At 38.1% G+C, this 22,314-nt stretch overlaps 1 protein-coding gene across 1 annotated transcript in view; it reads right to left on the bottom strand.

The window, feature by feature from the left end:
* Nucleotides 1-9,254: 9,254 nt before the first annotated feature.
* Frzb (frizzled related protein) overlaps nt 9,255-22,314 on the bottom strand; it is a 38,115-nt gene continuing 25,055 nt past the window's right edge. The window contains exons 3-6 of the mRNA XM_070019599.1: nt 20,630-20,695; nt 14,275-14,479; nt 13,825-13,888; nt 9,255-10,780 (exon numbers count right to left, since the gene is read on the bottom strand). Coding sequence (XP_069875700.1) covers nt 10,664-10,780; nt 13,825-13,888; nt 14,275-14,479; nt 20,630-20,695 — 452 coding nt within the window. The 3' untranslated portion in view covers nt 9,255-10,663. The remainder of the gene's footprint in view (nt 10,781-13,824; nt 13,889-14,274; nt 14,480-20,629; nt 20,696-22,314) is intronic.

Raw genomic sequence — 22,314 nt, 5'->3', positions numbered from 1 at the left:
AATCTGCGTACCATTAAAATGGCTTTGCTTTCTTTGTCGCCCATGGGAAGAAGCCTAGACAGTGGCCTGATTCCTAGTGGACAGGGAACAATTGTTATGCCCTATCCCAAGCCCCTGAGATATTTAAGGTTGGGCAGAAAAGAAGTTGTCCAAGAGGGTTGAGCCTGGTTACCTGTGTCAAAGAATCACACCTCCTCTGTGTCAGAGGAAGAATTCTGGTTTCTGCTTGTGGTCATTTTAGACTGAGCCCAGGGTGTCAGCATCATCTGTGCAGCCCTGGCCGCTCCAAATGCAAGCCTGCCCTCTCTGGATGTGTTTCTACACCTGTTCCCTCATTTATTCAGGTATTTCCAAGTCAGCCTGAGCTCATTACTGCAAGACATTTTCCACCCTCTGGGTTGTGGCCTGTGGTTTGCCTCCTTTCTCCAAGGAGAGCTGACACCAGAACCCAGGCATGTTTAGAACTACATTCTCCCCTCTCATTTCTGAAGTTAAAATTGGGGATGGGGTAGTGGGGAAGAGGGCTTGAAATATTATCAAGTCTTACTAAGATGATGGTCAACTAAGATGATAGTCAAATACTTTTAATTTTGGTTAAGAATAAAGAGTTCAACAAGCACTTTCTTGATTTTCAGCTAAATATTTCCTCTGTGCTAAAACCTGCCATGTAAATGCTAATGGAGATTTTGTTATTAAACTCTAAAATTATCTCTACATGTGATCACTAAATGTTTTCCATTGTATTTTTTAATGAGATAGATTGTCACTATCTTTTATAGTTTGTATTTGTTTGTTTTATTTATCCTGCACTAAAAAAGAAATAGTACAGTTTTAGGTCTAGACTCTACAAAATCTTTGTTTGCCTTCTGTTAGAAATTTTTTGGCTAAAACAAGAGCAATAGTAACAAGTTGCACAAATTTAGGAATGAAGTCCAGGTTCTCTTGTATTTATGTGAACAAACTGCATTCCATTTGTTGAGTGGTTTGGGATCTACACCATTCATTTATCTAGAACAGTTAAACAAGTCAGCTAGAGTGTGTATTTTATGGTTAAATTAACCTGAGCTACGTTCCTTATGGTAGCAATTCAACTTCAGTCCTCTCCTTGGCAGATTGAACCTTAGTATGACCATATTCAAGTCTAAACTCCAGTATATCAAACATAAACTTCTGATTGGGAGCTGTTTCAGGATCAATTTACATTCAAATAAAAAGGCACTCCAGTGAGAGCACATTAAGATGTTTAAATTATGGGCCATGTGGGATCCATCAAGCAAGAAAAGCAGTTGTAAATCAAACTCCGGTGAATGGGTTAAACACACAGAGGGTTTTAGTGCTCTGGCCACACTTCCTAAGATCTAAAAAAGAAAAAAAATCTTAGCAACCTAAATGAAAATTTAAGGAAATAGTAAAAATAATGCTTTTAGAAATAACAGCTACCACTATGCACTATGCTTGAGGTCCTGGGTTTTGATCTCTGGCTCTACAAAAACAAACAAAAAATATATACATAAATAAATGACAACCATATTTACACTTTTTCACTACTGCTGGAATGCCAGCTTGAAAACTGGCATTGAGTGCTAGGATCACATTTGACTGTCTCCAACTAGAATTAATAAGAGGAAGAATAGACTGAAAAGAGACCAGCCAACAGGTTAAGGAAGTCTTTTTAAAAAAACAGAAATACCTGTCATTTTTGTTTCTTTTTAGATTCTATCATCTCATATTATATGCATAATAAAACACACAACAAAAAATGTTAAACTGTCTATGGCAAAATAAAATTATCAGTACCTGGATAAAAGTTAAACTCAATAAATAAACTGTCTTACCATTTAAAAAAAGTGTTCATACTGATGCCTGATGGTAGGCATTTTGTGTTAGAATATGAGTACTCATACATACGGAACTGTTTTTTTAAAGAATGTGTCTTTTAACTGGGTGTCTGTGGCTCAACCTGTAATCCTAGCTACTCTGGAATCTGAGAGCTGAGAATCATGGTTCAAAGCCACCCCAGGCAGGAAAGTCCTTGAGACTCTTATGTCCAATAAATTAATCAGAAAAACCCAGAAGTTGCGCTGTGGCTCAAGTGGTAGAACGCTAGCCTAGAGCACAAAGAGGCTCAGGGACAGCGCCCAGGGCAGGCCAGGAGTTCTAGCCCCAGGACCAGCAAAAAAAAAAAAAAAAAAAAAAAAGACACCTCCCCATTTGTAAGGAAATGGAAAGATTTGGAAAAGATCCTATTAAGTGAAGTAAGGCAGACCCAAGGAAACATAGATCCCATGACTTCCCTCATTTGTAATAATTAGTGTATGTCTAGGATATTGAGCAGAATAGCTCAATAGCTATGTACGTATCACCATATAAGATGATGCTAAGCAAAATGAACTCCAACACATGGAAAAAAAGAGGATTTTGTTGTTGTTATTGTTTTTAATGTACTATGTGATTTCTTTTTTCTTTTGTGTTTTTTTTTTCCTTTGGTTTATCCCCTGTTGTCACTGTATTTGATTTTGGTACCCTGGCTGTTGTATATATGTTTATCTGAATTAGGAAAGGGAAGGGGAACAACAAAATGTTGAGACAAAGGACAAAGGGAGAGCCAATGCAACAGTGATACTCACAAGATAAAATGTTGGAAATGATCTGTTCAACTTGGGGGAAATTGGGAGGAGGGAAAGTGGGAGAAAAATGAGGGAGGGTGTAACAAGTTCAACAAGAAATGTACTCACTACCTTATGTATGTAACTGTAACCCCTCTGTACATCACCTTGACAATGAAATTTAAAAATAAAAGAATGTGCCCTTTCAGGGACTATATATGTGTACACACACACACACACACACACACACACACACACACACACACACACACACACACACACATGGATATGTATGGGGGGCGTGTATTGGGCAATGGCTCCTGTAAATAATTGTTCCCATGGGTGAAGAACTAATCTCTCCATTTTGTGTCTCTTCCCTTTCAATCCCCTCTACTCTACTGTACCCTAAGCACTGATTTAAGGCAAGCCAATAAACATGATGGAAACATGTCAGCAAATTCTTGAAGTGAAAAATGTGTGATCCCTGAAGACTGAGTTTTTAATGGTAGGACTACCAGCAAAGCTCTATTTAAGCACCAGAGTAATGTATTTAGTAGCAAATTTCTATGGCACCTGAAGCTAATTTCATTGAGTCCAAAAAAGGATCAAGAAAAAGAAAGAATTTGATTAGTTCCACAAGGTAGGCAAACCCAGCTTATCTGAACTCCTATGTTTGTAAATAAAGATTTATTGGCATACAGCCCTGCTCATTCAGGCATTCATTCATTGTCCATATCTATTTTTAAGCCTTAATAGCAGAGCTGAGTATGCAACAGTCTGAATAGCCTCCCAAACCTTAAGTATTTATTGTGGGACCCTTTACAGAAAAAAAATGCCAATTTCTGAATTAGGTTGATCCTTTCTCAGCTGGATTTTTGGTTATCATCCATTTTTCCAGTATAGACTTGTCCAAGCCTTTCTTGAGTTATTCTTATTTCCCAGTCTCAGCAAAAGCCACCACTGTTTTGACAACCCACAGTGTGTAGCCTGGAATGCAGAGCTTGCACTTTTGGATAAGCACTTTGCCTTGATATAATTTTAGTACTTCTGCAACTCCCTATGAAATGAAAAATACCAAGAAGCTCTTCTGACAAAAATTCAGCTCTTATTGAGAACACAAATCTTTCTAAGTACTCTCTCCTTGCTGAACTCAATTATGAACAATAGCCTTTTGGGGAAGCCAAACCTTAAAAAATAACTTAGGTGAAGATGATTTTACCTTTCTGTTCTTTTATGGAAAATATTACCATGGATAGTAGTCCATATAATAAACTCTATTCCACCTAAAATTTTAAGGGTTGTCATATTTTGGCAGTCAGCATCTTTATAGAAATAATCAACATGAACTATTAAACTTCCTATAAGTTTACCATCCTCCATATCCAGTTCTTTGATTCCAAGATAAATCATATTATCAAGAATAAAGCTCACATTTGTAAAAGTGATGTCAATGCATGTAGAATTCAATACATTGTGGTGATTCCAAAATCTTTCTCCCCCTTGATTTTTTTCAGACAGGATCTTACCCTGTAGCATGAGCTGGCCTCAAACTCAAGATTGTCCTGCCCAGCCTCTCAGTGCTAGGACTACAGGCATGAGCCACATGACCTTTAAAAAACAATCAAATGAGCAGTTATCTTTTGAACATGCTATTTTCTAAGCACATCTGCCATGCTGGAAGGAAAAAAAAACTGTCAATCTTCATTTCAAAGATGAGTCAAGACAATTTTTGGTTCTGTTATCTTTAACTTGGAAGAGAGAGAACAGGGTAAAGAATAGGTTCTCTTGGAAAACACTTTTTTTCCAGGCTTTGTAGCATTTGCCTGAGCCCTGTTAGGGAGCTGTATGCCTCATAAAGTACTCAGAAGTAATAGATGCATCTACATGTTCCAGGCTCTATTTAACAGTCTCCACGCAGCTCATCTCTCCTCAGTTTGCAACTCATGGACAAGGCCAAAGTCAATCCATTGCAAAGTGGGAATTTGAATGCTGGTATCCCAACTCCAAGGTCCTTTTCATTATATGGAAGAGGAACTTGGTGATTAAATATCTTAATGGGCTGTTCCCAAGAAAAAACAATGATTGTGGAAAACTTTAGCTCTAGAAACTTTAGCTTTAGAGCAGCTTAGAGCCAGATGTGGCAGTATACACTTGAATCTTAGCTATTCAAGAGGCAAAGCCAGGATCTCAAATTTGAGGCCAGCCCAGACAAAAGTTAGCTTCATCCTACTTCAAAAACAAAACACATATAAAAGAGGTTGGGCATGTATCAAGTGGTAGAGCCTGGAGTAGCTGAAGACTAGACTCTCTGAGCTGGGGAACCTAATAAAAGAAATCAAGATGAGCTTGATATTGGTTGATACATTATAAGAATACCAGTTGCTTCTATTAGCCTTAAATCTGATCCTTTAGCAATTCTGAATATAATTAAGGCAGGCTTGTAGCTGACTTATTTCACCAAGCAATCTGAGAAGCAGAATAGGTAGAAAATATAAGGAGGAAAAGATGAATGTGTGCAGACAGGACAATGTAGTCTTTGTGGGCACAGCATTTTTCAGTTTCCTGGTTCTCTCTAAAGCTTTGATATATCACTTGAGGTCACAGGAAAGGTACTTTGTTTTGAGTTCTGAGTTCTCCCAGAGTTAAGTTTTGGTCTTTAAGACTAATACAGAGATGCCATTTCCAGGAAGTTCTGGTTCTTTCAGATAACCTAAATACTGGAGAAAAAATACATCAGAGTGAACCCAGCCACCTTCAGTTGTTAGTTCTATTTGTCATTATGTTTAAACAAGAAAACTTGTCATAAAGTCAGTCTTATTTCATGGTGCTAAGTGGGTGGGGGTGGGTTGGCAGCCAGAAGTGTGGGTGTAGTATCACTGCATGATAAGTAGCATCAACATACACACACACACACACACACACACACACACACACACACACACACACACACACACACACACACACACACACACACACACACACATCCTGTGGTTAGTGGGAAGCGATCTTCTTTCATTTTTGCATTAGTCTCATCAGTCAACAAACCCTTTCCTTTTGAAACAACTTCCCTGAATATGTCACAGCCTTTACTTTTTCATGGGCCAACAATTTAAGTGCTTAACATTCACCAAGAAGAAACAAATGATGTAATGATGATTCCATTTTATCCAAAGAAAAATATCTCTGTTTTTCAGCAATGTGTTGCATCCTTTTCAGAAGTAAAATATTTCATGAAATAAATCAAGGGGAATTAGGTCATATAGAATAGTTTTCTTTCTAGAGTATGCTGGACTCTGGTGGTGGAGGGCATAAAAAGAATGATATAAATATGAGAAATAGAAGTTTCCAGTAGATGGTGGACATTCTAGTTTTATTTGTGGTAACCATCAACTTTCAATTTCAACTTTCCTTTAGGCTTTCTTGTCTACTATTAACTTCATACTTTTCTCCAAATTCAAGGGAAAACAGATAAATCACATTTTTTTTCACTGCAAATAATATCTCTTTAAATTACTGTCAAATTGTTTAAATAGGGATACAGGTGGACCCACTGCAACAATGAGATGTACAAGACGTTATGTCGAAAACAAAATTTACAACTTTGGCATGGAGGTTTGAGGGGTTTGGGGTGGAGATGGGAAGGGCTGGGAAGGGGAAACAAAGGAGGAGGCAACAATGCTTGATAAGAAATGTACTCATTATCTTGCTCATGTAATTGTAACCCCTCTGTACAATATTTTCACAAAAAATACATAAAAATCACTAATGTTAAAATATTTGTTTTGTGTATTCACCTGATCATCCTGTACTGGAATCACATTACAAAATTTATTTCATGGGAGGGAAAACAATTGAAGAGGAAGAGTGACAATATTAAGGTTTGGGGGATTTTATTAAATGGGCTTTCTGACACACCATCAATAGACCTCAGTTTAAGAAATAAATACTAGCAGCTCACACTGTGCATTTTTACAATGTTAGGATACACTTACCTTCTTGCCAGCAATTACAATGGTTACAAAAATGTAACTTTAGAAATAAAAGCAAGAGGATCTAACATGCAGCTCTACTACTTATATAACTGGGATCTTGAATCTTTACTTCTTTAAAATAAATCTATAAAATAGGAACAGCACTGTCTACTTCAAAAACTTTCAAGGGACAAATAATGCATGTGCAAGTGTTTGTACAGAGTTCAAGCCACTTTGGGACATTATTACCCAAAACATCACTACCAAAGGTATGACTTTATGACTATACGGTTTTTTCTTATTACTACAACTGGAGAGCATATTTTTAAATTCTATTGGCTGCATTTCAGTAACAGTCTTAGAAACCTCTGTTTCACTTCATTTTTATCATTTTCTTCAATGATGGCATGTATTAAAATACATTAAAAATTCATGAAGCTAAATGAATACCAATCTTGAAATCGTTTTTTTTAAACACCATTTTACTGGTGGGATGTAATAGCAAATAATTTCTTGCAGAAGGCAGTAAGTAGTGCTATTTACTCACAATGATTGTAACTTTCTCATTTGCTTTCTTAATAGGTAACAGATGTGGAAAGATATGAGTTTGTCCCACCCCACCCCCAAATGCTCACTGCAGCATATGGCCTTGCATCAGATTACACTATATGTGACACCGTAGAATACTCTTGTATCCATGGAAAAGAGGATCTTAATTTACTGCCGAGTTTCCCTAGTGTATGCAACATGCATCTGACTTTCTTTGTTATCTGGCTAAGGAAACTTAAATCCTGAGGAACTCTCAAGTTGACTTTATAGATCTCAAGCTTACTGATAAGGATGCACATATATTAAGTGTGGGTGACTTTCAAAGTTAGTAGTTGCAAGAAATGCCTGCAGAGAGGCACTAACAGAAATGATTTTTGCGGTCGGATTCAAAACATGACCTTCATGATGAAATGCCATCCTTCAATTAAGTGGATATCACAGATTTTCAAACAGAAAGAAACCACTGACTTTATCCCATTAGAAATTAAAATGACGGGCTGGGAAGGTGGCTCAGTGGTAGAGCGCTTGCCTTGCATGTATGAGGCCCTGGGTTCGATTCCTCAGCACCACATAAGCAAAAAGAAAAAAGCCGGAAGTGGCGCTGTGGTTCAAGTGGTAGAGAGCTAGCCTTGAGCTGAAGAGCTGAGGGACAGTGGCCAGGCCCAGAGTTCAGGCCCCACAACTGGACCAAAAAAACAACAACAAAAAAAAGAAATTAAAATGACAAAACCTTCGTCCAGACAAGCAAAATCAAACTACCAGTATAGATCATTCAATGAAAAACAGTAAAAATTGGCCTGGCGCCGGTGGCTCACGCCTGTAATCCTAGCTACTCAGGATGCTGAGATCTGAGGATCACGGTTCAAAGCCAGCCCGGGCAGGAGAGACCCTGAGACTCCTATCTCCAATAAACCACTAAAAAACTGGAAGTGGCGCTGTAGCTCAAGTAGTAGAGCGCTCGCCTTGAGCTGAAGAGCTGAGGGACAGCGCCCAGGCCCAGAGTTCAAGCCCCACAGCCACCACAAAAAAAAAAAAGAAAAAAGAAAAAGAAAAACAGTAAAAATTACTAGTGAATCTGGGAATCTGGCCCTTTTTACTTATAAATAGTTTAAGCATAAATTGTGTTGAATTCCTACAAAGAAAATAATTATGACCTTTTTAACCTCATCACTCCAAAAGCATACCCTATAGGAGCTAGAAACACTTGTGGCTTTCATTGTACATCAAATACTTCATTACTGGGCTGTGGGAGTAGCTCAGTGGTAGAGCACTTGCTCTACCAGGGTTATGGGATTTATCCCTGACCTCTTAAAATAATTTCAAAAAATAAAACTTCATTAGTTAGATTTGCTCTGGAAAAGTTGGTGACATTTGGGGAAATTGAGATACAAGTTTCTTTAGGCCTTCTTTTATTCATTTTTACCCTTCTCAGGAATTAATATAAAAGAACCTGAGGCAGATGCACTCCCTCTGGAAACTCAAGTTGGGGCATACATTCCATGAGAAGAATCTCAACAGCTGATGGCTCACATCTATAATCCTACCCACTCAGGAGGCTAACATCTGAGGACTGCGGTTCAAAGTCAGCCCCAGCAGGAAATTCCATGATACTCTTATCTCCAGTTAATCACCAGAAAATGGGAAGTGGAGCTTTGGCTCAAAGTGGTGGAATGCTAGCCTTGAGCCAAAAAAAAAAAAAAAAAAAAAAGCTCAGGGGCAGCAACTAGGCCCTGAGTTCAAACCCCATGACTGACCAAAAAAAAGAGAAAGAAACTCTACAATATTTCTTTTCATCATGACCTACATCACCCAAACACACCTAAAGACTGTAACGCAGCATCTAAATATGTGTCCCCCCACACTGGAGAATATAATCCAAATGGTAGGCAGCAAAATACCTAAAAGCAATATTATGTTACTCCTCTAGGCAACTATAGGACTTCCTGCCTGTGGGATTGGGTGAGCTATTGGTTTGGAGTTATTTGGAAGGTGAGAATGCTTCATTGCTTTTAGAAGAGAGCACTTCAATGAATTGTTAGTTACCAATGTAGGAAACTTTTGTTCAGAAATGAGTTTCATCTTTGTATGATTGTCCTTATTGAAGGAAACACAGACCCCATTTGCTTCAGATGCATTTTATTTTTAGCAAACCAGTTAGAAAGTTGGTTCTAGAATATCACACATGTAAATCACAGGGAAGGAGACTTTCAAGTGATTGGCACATGTTCTAAGGAACCCGCCTGGAGGAAGGAAGTAAAACATGATTTCCTCCCATAGTCCCAGGGGGTTTTACTGCAGCTTGGATAATGAGAATGTATATTTGGTTCAAAAGTCAGAGTACCTCTGTCCGGACAGCCGTAATTCTTTTTATTAGGCATTTTTTGACTAAGCATTAAACAATATAAATCCAAACAATAATTTCTAAACTACTGCCCAGGCCTGTAATTTAGTCAAGTTTGTGTGTGAGTGCATAAACCCACATGCACACAAATATAGAAACACACACACACACACACACACACACACACCAAATTTTTGACAAAGAAAACACTTTTCATGTTTCACCGTACTGTAAACCACTCCATTTTATAGAGCTACGTATCTTTGAAAAAAACAAAGCCTTGGTACAAATGCATACATACTTTCTTTTCCTGATCAACACAGCAAGTCCATTTTATTATGAAAGGAGAAAGAGACAGAGACAGAGAGAGATAGAGAAACTTTCACTAAGGAGTTTAGAAAACAGTCAGAATATACAGAACTCTGGTGATAATAGCAGATGACTGATTGTAAGTCACTTCCTTACTGCTGATTAACGCATTCAGGAACAAATCAAACATAGGGCCAGTAGAGGAAGGCTACTACTGTTCATGCCTTCAGGGCTACTGGTTTTGATTGTGCTTCCCAACCAAGAAAATGTTCTTTCCCTGGCTCCTAACACTATTTATTTATTTTGCTTCCTGCCAATCTTGAAAATAAGTCATCCTGTGTGTCATTATCTCATAAATGTTTCCTGGTGCTTAATTGCTTTGCCTGTGCGGCATTTGATTTCAAACTGCCATCTTACCTTTATAAACATTTAGAACTTTCTAAGCATAAGGAGAATGCCCAAAGGCATACACTGTAATTAGATCAGCAAGAGACTATTTCACAGCATATCTAGCTTTCTTTGTATACCAGAAATCTCTCTTTACATCACTGTTACATTCCCAATCTGAGTGCAGAAAACAAAATTAACATCTGGGAACTCGAGCAAAGAGGTCCTGGGATCAGCATGTTTAATTTACTATTATTGCAAAAGATCAGTTTCCCCATGTTTAGTAAAATAGAAAACATACAATATTATTTAAGGCTCTAACCCCAGGCCATTAAAAGGTGGGATTAAAAACAAAAAGGAAAGAGAAATGTCATGAGTTACCACATGATTTTTGTAGTAAACAATAGAATATGCCGTGCAATAGTGCAATTTTCCTTTGCCAGTCCAGCAATGCAAGTCTTCACGGAAAGTCCATTGATGTTATTTGTGCAATTTGAGTTTTAGGTGCGTGCTGGCCGAGGGTTGGAGTTCCTTCCAGACTTCTGATTCTGTGTGGAATCACCAATGCCAGAGTCGGTTTTACTCAGTCCAAGATGACGGAGCTTCACATCCCAGCGCTGTGAAATGAATGGCAGAACATAATCACTTGCATATACCACCAGCAACATCATTTCTATGACTTTCCCACCTAGATAAGACTACAAAGTCAGCTCTAAAGCATTTTTATTACTTGTACAGAAATATAAAATTCCTATTCAGGGTTTTAAAAAGTACAAAGTACGCCATCCATAATATACTCAGTAATCCTTTCATATCAAACCTTAAAATTAAATATCTCCATGACTATACAAATATCAACCACTGCCTGTGGCTGTTTGCTGAAGCAATATACCAATGAAAGACTTATACTGAGAATTCAACGGAAGGGCTACATTTATCATACTCTCTTTTTTTTTTTTTTTTTTTTGGGTCCGGTCGTGGGGCCTGAACTCTGGGTCTGGGCACTGTCCCTCAACTCTTCAGCTGAAGGCTAGCACACTACCACTTGAGCCATAGCACCTCTTCCGGCTTTTTTTTCTGCTTATGTGGTGCTGAGGAATCGAACCCAGGGCCTCATGCATGCAGGCAAGCGCTCTACCACTGAGCCACCTTCTCAGCCCCTTATCATACTCTCTTAAGACACATAACAACATAAACTTTTCAAACCTGTTTGTTTTAAGCAGTGAAAAACAATAGTTGGGTAGTGACTCTAAAAATTTTTTTTAAGTAATCTCTATGTGGTGCCACAAACAATTCAAGCCCCTGCCCTTACCCTAAGTTTTACAAAGTAAGCATTGCAATGTTTTTTTAATAAACACAATCATGTTTACTAATATTGTAAGTTAACACTAGCAATAATGTTTTCATGTGATTAAATTAAATGGAAGTTACACTAAGAGTGGAGGTAGTAGATAGAAAATACATCTGTACTTGTCAGACTTCCAGGAACATCAAAATCACCTGGGAAACTTGTTTAAAATGTACAGTTTCATTCAGTAGGTCTGGGGTGCAGCCCAAAGCTTTTCCTACCCAACAAGCTCCAGACTAAGACCTACATTGCAAGAATTTAATTGTCAGCTGGCTCACATTCAAATTCTAATTCCACCACTTATTATGAAGTTTCTTAAACTTAGTAGACTTCACTTTCCTTATTTCTATATTAGAATTAATAGCAGGTTCAAATGCTATGACTGTTCTGAAGTCTGAAGAAAAATGTATAAAGTGTGTACATAAAGTGTACATAATCCCTTAGCTGATACTGTTTTTCTATGGCTGAAAGTCTTCATTTAAGAAAGCTTTACTTCCATATTTATTATTTGATATTTTTTTACAAGACTGATTCTCCTTGTGGGCAAGGATGGGTGGAGAAAAATGGGGGAAAATTAAGGAAGGGGTGACTTTGTCCAAAAAAGAAATGTACTCATTACTTGACTTATGAAATTGTAGCCCCTCTGTACAATACCTTAATAAAAACAATGAAATTATTTTTTAAAAAAGATCTGATTCTCATCTCCCCAAGACAGTCTTAATATCTACATTTGAGTGATCTGCTTTAACAGATATTTTGATAAATAATTGTTTGTGTGGAAAAACTAAATAAAGGTCTTAAAAAAAATACTTGATCTACCTGCTTAGAGCAAACCTCAGTTGAAAGGAGCGACTTTTAGTTAAATTTTAAAAAAAAATTGGCATCTTCTATAAAAATTCTTTTCTACATTCTCAGATTAAGTGGAGAACTAAAATAAGAAAAGAGATTTTTCACCCAGAGTCTTTGGCCCTGAGTATTCTAAAATGCTCCTTATTGGTTTATTTCTTCTCTAGACTGAGAATGCAGATCACCTCACAATAGCTATATTACCTGGAGAAAGCAGTAGAAAATATGTTCACCTTGTACAAAACAGGACAAAGAAGCCATGTGTCCTGTCAATGACATAAACAGCTCAGTTTGTTAAGTGCCCTGCAGTAGAGATGTTGTAAGCTCTTCCAACTGGTACAGGAATTTAGGACAAATTCCTGTTCAGCATTAGCAAGCAGAAAACCAAATTAAAAGGGCAGAAAGAGATTCCAAAATAACTGAAGAAGAGCCACTGCTATAACAAACACCAAATGAACAGAGGAGAGGTACAAAAAGAGGCTGACCACAAGTCTGTGTTGAAATGAATCTCACTTTTAAAAAATATTGTGGAGAGAGAGAAGGGTTTAAGGAATTTAAGTGGTGATAATTTCTCCCTACAAAATAATGTCCTCTACATTTTTCTCTAGGTCAATTAAATCCAAAAGTGTCTGCTGTGTTGAGTGCCAGATGTACAAGATCAACTGCCCAAGGGTGTTTAACTTACCCTGTAAATGTTTCCCAAGCCTTCCAACTCGCAGAAGGAAGAGGATGTATTATGTTTGGTGCAGTTCCCACTGCCTGCCCCCATTCTTTACACACATCCTTTGAGATTCTTGATTCTGTGCATTTCCCCCACACATTCCTTTTCTTTGAAACAGTTATTTAGTGCATTCAGAAGGAATGTAAATGTTCTGTAATGAAATCATTTACCTATCCCTCTTTACTTTCCTCTTCTCACAGAACCACAATTCATCCAGAAATCAATATGTTCTGCTAAAAAAGAAAACCTTGCATCTTCTAATCTCCCTTTGCAGCTCGGGATTGACATGTCACTGAATCTTCACTAAAACTCCTACAAAATGTTATTGAGTTGAACTCTTGAAAATGCCTCATGTCTCCCCTTTCTTTCTTCATAAAATGAAGCCTGGTGCTGGAGGTAAAGTATGACCTCCAAGGAATTAGCGTAACATGCTAAAATGGCAGAAAAATAATCTATCATGATAATATGGGGCTACCTTACTGGACTGGGTTAATTCCAGCTAGAATTGTTATGAAAAGTTAGGGCAACTATAGTTGCATCTTTGATACATATAAAAGGAACTCTTCCCTTACAGAAGATATTACATACAAACTCAATTCTTGGACTACCAAAGGATATGAATACATATGGATTAGGCTTTAATTTCTCATATAATTGAGGATAGCTATTTCATTTTATTAACCAATGGATGGCTTCCTTATGACTTCTGCGTAGTTTACGATTTCAAACATAAAATATATGCTTACCTTCACTTTTTTACCAAGTCGATCCTTCCATTTCTCAGCTATAGAGCCTTCCACTAGGAGTAACCTGTATTTTTAAAACAAGCACCCATTTTTGAAAAATTAAAGCACAGTACCAAGATATACATGAAATCTATGCCAAGACAGTCTAATGTGTTTATTGTAGAATAGGAAAGCCAAGTTTGCAAACAGTAAATCATCACCATTTGGGAGCCACAGAAACTTTTAAGAAACAAATGAAGCTATGGTTCCTCTCTCCGGAGAAGTTCATACCTATAAGTTCCACACACAGCCCTTTCTACCCAACATAGGAAACTGAGGAATCCAATTAAACCTAGTCCCTAAGAAAGTAGAAAGGTCCCAAGGTAAGATCCCCCAGTAAGATCTCTAAAGAAAAGCTGCAGAGAGTAGCTAGGCAAGGGAATGATTCTGCATCCTTGAGGCATGAGTTACCTGGAGCGCTCCTCATCTTCATAGCCCATAATGATATATTCCTCATTAACGTGGAGTGGAGGGCACAGGCAGCCAGAGCTGGTGTAGAGGTTCACGGTGTCCCTCGCAATGTTCACCAGAGATGCCTTGAGAATCTCCTTCACCTCCACTATTACAGTCACATCATGGCACTTAGTCTTCACCTCTTTGACTTTAGCTCTAATGACTGCAATAAAAGATAATAGAGCCAACTTCACAAGATGATACACCATAGGCATCTCATTCAGGAAAGACAGTAGTGGTTCCTTTCTAATCATTCTTTTTTTCCCTTGATGTTCAATGAGTAAAGAAGAAAAGTCAGCCAGATACTTTTGTTTTAGACTGGAGTGAATGAGCAACTGAATAGGACATCTGCCCTTTTAATGATTCACTCTCCCAATTTTAGTGTGTAAACAATGTATTTGTGTTTATATATGCACGTGTGTGTGCATGTTTTCCATTTTAAGAAATCCATTTAGATTATCAAAGCTTAATCTGACATGACTTTCCTCCAAAGTTTCATTTTGGCTATAGGCGTGTGTATGTGTGTAAGCATACAGTCCCACTTGCTGCCAACAAAGTAAAATATATGAACTTCATCATACCTGAAACCTAGATATTCACATTTCTTATGCTACAGCATCATTATTAATAGATTTTCTCAAGTAGGGGGTCTCTTCTCAAACTAGTTCTGCAATCTTAATACCTTCCTCACCTTAGCTCACTGTTCAAACACGAACTGTTTTCTTTCTCTGTTTCAGTATAGATTATCTTTTCTATTTTCCTTTAGATACTTTCTTCTTTAATAAACCTTGGTTCTTCTATAATTTTTGAGGTCAGACACTCCAGCACTCCTCTCCAGTAAGGTATCATGGAGTGTGTTCTAGCCTGCTAGTTCTGATCATCTGTCTCTCACGATGGTGATCCGTGCACTTCATCCGCCTCATTGGAGTCAGATTTACTTCTCAATCTTCAGTTGCAAAGTCAAACTATTTGACTTAGAGTATAGAAAGCACAGTTCTGATACTTTCCCAATCTCTTCTTGGGAAAGCCAAATTCTTTTTTTCTGGTAAATGAGCTTTTTAAAGGTAAGTTTTAAAATAAAAACAATAAAATAAATAATAAAAATGCCAATTAGCAAGCAGTCGATAGAATTTGCTCAGACACACTGTGCCAGTTCAAGATCTATGGATAATGAGGAAAACACAGTGGGTCCATTTTTAAGTGCACTTTTTGAAAGCTTCTTAGGGACAAATCTGCAAACCACTTTCATTTGTTAAATTTCTCATGTATTTTATGGGGTCAGAAATACAAATGATTAGAAAAAGTAATCCATGAAAATGGAAAGACTGAATCAATGCTCACCAATGCTCCAACTATTATAGAAACTTAATAATGCCCAGTGCAACATACAGATAACAGAAAATAAGTTAGTACTTTTTAAGATTCTTAGGATAAAATCTAATTTTGCCATCAAAACTATTTCAGCCTTTAAAAAATCCATTGCCTTAAGTATGAGAACTTGTGACAAACAAAATGTACTGGTCTAACTGGCCCTGCCTGGCATGATTTGCAAGTAGAATCTTCTCCTGTTCCCATTTTCTCAATTCTGTATTTTAACAAGAGAGAAGATTGCCCTTTCTAGAATGTCACTAGAGAGAATTGAATGATGAATTCTTAACCCCAGCTTGCAGACATATTTTTGTGTCCTGGTTTAAGTAAATGTGTTTCATAGTATCCATCAACTATTAGCGATTAGTGAGCTGTGTAAATGTTCTCAAACTAATGATTTATTTACCCAATGTGTCTACTATTTTTATTAGAAATTTTTAGCACATGTACCCACTCCAAAATAAATATCTCTCTACAAGACCTACTTTATTATTCAAGTAATTTTGTTAAAACTCAAGAATTTTTAACTGAATGAATCTGAATGAGGAAGAGGTTTTATATGGCTTACCAATTACTCCTACCCTACTTGGTTTCAATATACAAATATATAACATAATAATATATAAAATAAAAATCAACATATTTCCAAAGTAAATATACATTTCCTTTTCTGAGATTTTCCTTCTTTTCAATCATAGGATTCCCCGAAAGGATCTGTATACTTTAACTATGGGCAATCTGGTGATTGGTTATGAAAAAAAAAAAGCTCCTCCTTTCTAGTAATTATGATCCATATCTCATATTCCTTTATAGTATTCATTCCGTACCTTCTCTAAGACTATCCCTCTAAGTCAAGTGACTCATAACCACTAGTAGTTTAATCTTTAACAAAAATACCAGCACCAGGCTTCACAGCACCCAAAATAGCTATGTAATATGAAAATTAATCATAATTAAAGACAAGTAGGGGCTGGGAAGTTGGCTCAGTGGTAGAGCGCTTGCCTTGCATGCCTGAGGCCCTGGGTTCGATTCCTCAGCACCACATAAGAAAAATGAAAAAAGCCGGAAGTGGTGCTGTGGCTCAAGTGGTAGGGCACTAGCCTTGAGCTGAAGAGCTGAGGGACAGCGCTCAGGCCCAGAGTTCAGGCCTCACAACCGGACCAAAATAAATAAATAAATAAATAAAGACAAGTAAATGGCTAAATTTCTATAGTACAATGTAACATTTTTACTTTTATTCTAGCTATACTTAAACATTCACATCACTTTTCAGTCTTAAAAAAAAACAAACAAAAAACTAATATCTAATGCCAGACAGCAGTGTCTCACGTCTGTAATCCTAGCTACTCAGGAGGCTAAGTTCTGGGGAATGTGGTTCAAAACCAGCCTGACCAGGAAAGCCTCTCAGTGAGACTCTTATCTACAATTAACCTCCAAAAAAACAGAAGTAGAGGGGGCTGGGAAGGTGGCTCAGTGGTAGAGCGCTTGCCTTGCATGCCTGAGGCCCTGGGTTCGATTCCTCAGCACCATATAAGCAAAAAGAAAAAAGCCAGAAGTGGCACTGTGGCTCAAGTGGTAGAGTGCTACCCTTGAGCTGAAGAACTGACGGACAGTGCCCAGGCCCAGAGTTCAGGCCCCACGACCGGACCCAAAAAAAAAAAAAAAAAAGAACATGCAAGGATCAATTCATGTGAAAATGTGCCTTGTTAGCAAAAGTTGTCTTTTCATGGGCTTTGGAGACTGAGACCTTTCAAGTACGCTTTGCTAAAAAAGTCCTCTAGGAGGGAAAGTAGGAGAAAAATGAGGAAAGGGGTAACAAGTTTGACAATAAATGTACTTATTGCCTTACTTATAAAAAAAAAAAAAAAAAACAGAAGTAGAGCTGTGGCTCAAGTGGTAGAGTGCTAGCTTTGAGAAAATTCAGTCAGACCCAGGCCCTTAGTTCATGCCATAGGATCAGCACAAATAAACATAGCAAAAAATAGTCTCTGAAAAATTAAGGCCACCTTTTCCCCTGAATTACTTCCTATCAGTTTGGATTCTCAGATCAACAGAAGCTTTCAACCTTGGAATGTGTGGAGGAGGAGGAGGAGGCAGTTAGATTTTAGTGGAGATGAGTATTAATCAAAAGTAAAAACCGGGCTGGGAAGGTGGCTCAGTGGTAGAGCGCTTGCCTTGCATGCCCGAGGCCCTGGGTTCGATTCCTCAGCACCACATAAGTAAAACGAAAAAGCCGGAGGTGGCGCTATGGCTCAAGTGGTAGAGCGCTAGCCTTGAGCTGAAGAGCTGAGGGACAGCGCCCAGGCCCAGAGTTCAGGCCCCACGACCGGACCCCAAAAAAAAAAAAAAAAAAAAAAAAAGTAAAAACTGACTTAATTGAAGAGAAGCCCTTCTTAAAGAGACTTAATTATACCATGAATTTTCTACATTATCTATTATTTTTCAAGATATCAAAGATTACTTCTACAGAGTCATTTCCATTTCTTTCCTTCTAATTCCCAAAAATAGAGAAAGGGAAATAAATCTGACATATATACATACACATATATATGTGTATATGTGTATATATATGGGTGTGTGCGGAGGGGTCCCCTGAATAGAGGGCACATAAACATAATGAAACTCTCATTCTAATAAGAAAATTCACTGTAAAAATCTATTTGATGGCCAAATTTTTCCCATTGACTTAGCATCAATAACGCTCTGCAGAGAGTAAGCTGACCTTTATCAATCGTATAGATATAGACTGAGTATTTGTAATCCATTTTTTTTTTTTTTTTTTGTCAGTTGTAGGGCCTGGGCGCTGTCCCGCAGCTATTCAGCTCCAAGGCTAGTGCTCTACCACTTGAGCCACAGCACCACTTCCGACTTGTTCTGCTTATGAGGTGCTGAGGAATTGAACCTAGGACCTCATGCATGCGAGGCAAGCACTCTACCACTGAGCCACCTTCCCAGCCTGTAATCCAAAGTTTTAACATCCAAAACTCTGAGCATCCACACAACACCAGAAAGTGGAAAATTAACTATGGGCTACTGACCTCATGTGTCAGGTCATGATAAAAATGCAGGTGCCTTCAACATACTGCATACAACTAACTACCTTCAAGCAACGTGCACAAGGTATAATGACACATAAATAAGTTCTCATTTTCAGGTATCTCATTATAAACTTGCAAATACTCTAAAATCCAAGAAGCAAAATCTGAAATGCTTCTGGTCTCAAGCATTTAGATAAGGGGTTCAACCTATAACTAGAAAAACACTGTAACACAATACCTATGGAACATCACATATATTGAGGAGTCCCACTGGAAAGCTCCAGTAATCACCCCTTCTGGATATGATGGTGATTATTTATGACACCAAGGCACCAGTATTCGATGTCACATTTTGAATAATTAAAGAAGAGCCAACTTGGGTTCAATCAGTGTTCTCAGGATACCAATTCATTTCAGGGAAGAGTTGAGAAACTTACATAAGCTGGTGTGTGAATCAACCTGAGCACACTTCCTCACATGGCAGCAGCAGGCTTTATCCCCCTTCAGTTGAGCCAGCTATATTTAGATTCGTAGCTCTACAATTAAGACTTACCAGAATGTCACATTTTTAGGTCCAGCTTGATAAGGAAGCATTTCCTCAGGTGAATACCAACAATTTTTACTAAGTGCTACTTTCCGCCTCTGTCATTGGGAGAAAGCAACAGTCTGCCTATGCCTCCAAGGTCTTCTCTTCCTCCCAATGACACCTAGCCTCTGGGTAGAGAACAGTGCCTCTGTTTTGATTTGTGGTCCTAAAATGCCAAGCATGCTGCCAGATAGGTTCACAATCAAACATCTATTAAGAACTTCGCCCACAGGACACATTTTCATTGGTTCAAGTAAATGATTGTGCTTTAAAAGTTGTCCTTTGCTCGGGTCTGTAATCCTCGCTACTCAGGAGACTGAAGCTAACCTGGGCAGAAAAGTCCATAAGACTCTTATTGACATCAAACTACCAAAAACCCGGAAGTGGAACTGTTCAAGAGTGCTAGCCTTGAACAAAAAGGACAGGGCCCAGGCCCTGAGTTCAAACCCTAGGACCCACCACAACCCCCGCCCCTCCCCAAAATGTCTTTTGTTTTTAAGTCTTTTTCTTAAACTAGTCTGTTCACCTACATATATGTCAGCATGCACATGTGACACACAGATACTTCTTTTTTTCAACTTCTTTTTGTTTTAATAATATGCTTTATTTCTGTTACTAAACACTTAAGTAAATATTATACTGAGAAAACAGGAGCAATTAAGCTTTGAATGACCTACTGTAGTTCTTTCAGGAGGAAAAAGATGCATGCAACAAAGGTAGTTCTTCAGATATGGCATCTCAGCAATGCATTGTCAAGGTTCTACATATTACAAAGGCTTTTTTTCCCCACTTAATTATAATGTTATTACCTTTAGTAGTTATACTGAAGGATTATTATTCAACATGTCCGCTTCTGAGTACAATGAATCTTCTTTTATTGGTATTGTAAAGGTGATGTACAGAGGGTTTACAGTTACATAAGTCAGGTAATCAGGACATTTCTTTTTGAACAGTGTCACCCCTTCCCTAGCTTTCTCCCAATTTTTCCCTCCTGTCTCCGCCCACAAGTTGTATAGTTCATTTTCAACATAGTTTCCACTGAGTACCACTGCTTCCTTTGTTCACCCTTTGTCCCTCCATTTCTGTGCTTTCCCCTTCTTCTCCCCAAAAGAGTAAACTTACAAACAAGACAAAAAGTACAGAAAACAAAAACAGCAATTGAGGGGGGAAAACCTCTTGTTTCCATTTCTTGAGTTCATTTCCATAAATATCATTTTATATGATCATATGCACATAGCTATTGGCCTTTGTGATCCTTTGGCTTCGTCTCACTGACACACATTAATGCAGCAATATGAATCCCTCATGAAGTTATTCTTACCATAGTTGTAATTGTTCCGGAAATAGGTCTTCTGTGTAGCTCTAACTGGCTTACATTTGCAGCGTTCTGAAAAAATACAATTTTGTTATAAGCAATTTTTTAGGTTCACTAATTTTTTGTAAGACTACATATTAATTTGGTGGTGAGAAAATTATTTAATTCTACATATCTTGTCTCATTCACCTGAAACTACATGTTTCACTATTGGTAGAACAGCATAGAATGACTGCTGTTACTCACACTGGCATTTTTATGCTTACTTCAGGAAATTTCTATGTACTTTTTTTTTTTTTTTTTTTGGAACTCTGGGCCTGGGCGCTGTCCCTCAGTTCTTCAGCTCAAGACCAGCGATCTACCACTTGAGCCACAACACCACTTCTGGTTGTCTGGTGGTTTATTGGAGATAACTTTCACAGACTTTCCTGCTGGGGCTGGCTTTGAACTGCGATCCTCAGATCTCAGCCTCCTGAGTAACTAGGATTACAGGTGTGAGCCACCAGTGCCCAGCATATGCACATATTTTAAAAGAAACTTCATATTGTAGAAATGAGTAGTCACTGTCAGATAAGTAGTAATGAAGACACTGCTTTTATGTACTAAATATGTATACAATAGACATTCCAATTATTTCAAAATGTTTCATCTATAGGTTACCATATTGAAGAGTAGATCATCACACTTTTTTTTAAAACAGCTACTCTGCCAGAATTACATAGTAATAGAAAACAATATGCAATGACCACAAGAATATTTAATTTTATATAAAGGTTACTCGAAAATAAAACTCCTAAGCCAGGCACAGATGGCTCATACTTGTCATCCTGCTACTCAACAGGTTGAGATCTGAGGATTGAGATTTGAAGCCAGCCCCAGTAGAAAAGTCGGTGAGACTCTTACCTCCAAAGAAGCAGCAAAAAGCTGAAAGTGGACATGTGGCTTAAGTGGTAGGGCACAGCTTTGAACAGAAAAAGCCAAACAAGAGTGAGGCATTGAGTTCAAGCCCCTAGTGCTAGCACAAAAATAAAAATAAAATAAAACCCCAAGGAAGTTTCATTAAAAATTAAATGGCACACATTACCTGCATTTTGACACAAAAGAAGGGGAACCATAATTCTTTCAAGACTTGTTTTGTTTTGTTTTGGCCAGTTCTGGGTCTTGAACTCTGGGCCTAGGTACTGTCCCTGAGCTTCTTTGCTCAAGGCTAGCGCTCTACCATTTTTAGCCACAGTGCCACTTCCAGCCTTTTCTGAGTAGCTTATTGGAGATAAGACTTTCTGTGTTCTGTCCCTTTTTTTGGTTGGTCATGGGGCTTGAACTCTAGGCCTGGAAGCTGCCCCTCAGCTCTTCATTCAAGGCTAGTGCTCTACTACTTGAGCCACAGCACCACTTCCGTTTTTCTGGTGGTTTATTGGAGATAAGAGTTTAATGGACTTTCCTGCTGGGCTGGCTTTGAACTGTCATCCTCAGATCTCAGCCTCCTGAGTAGCTAGGATTACAGGCGTGAGCCACCAGTGCCTAGCTGAATGATTTTTTTTTCAGCAACTATGTTTGGAAATTTTCCAGGAGAACATGGTAGAGCAAGAGGGAGCAAGGGAATTGAAGATGTTTTCAAAGAAATCATTACAACATTACTACTGTAGACAGTGCAGACAAGGAGAGTAAGTAGTAGTTAATGGACAGAGGAA

The sequence above is a fragment of the Dipodomys merriami genome, unplaced genomic scaffold, assembly GCF_024711535.1.
Source record: "Dipodomys merriami isolate MVZ:Mamm:240054 unplaced genomic scaffold, mDipMer1.0.p SCAF_1, whole genome shotgun sequence".
Lineage (NCBI taxonomy): Eukaryota > Metazoa > Chordata > Mammalia > Rodentia > Heteromyidae > Dipodomys > Dipodomys merriami.
Note: the sequence above shows the minus strand (reverse complement) of the source record. Positions and strands in the feature narration are given on the sequence as shown.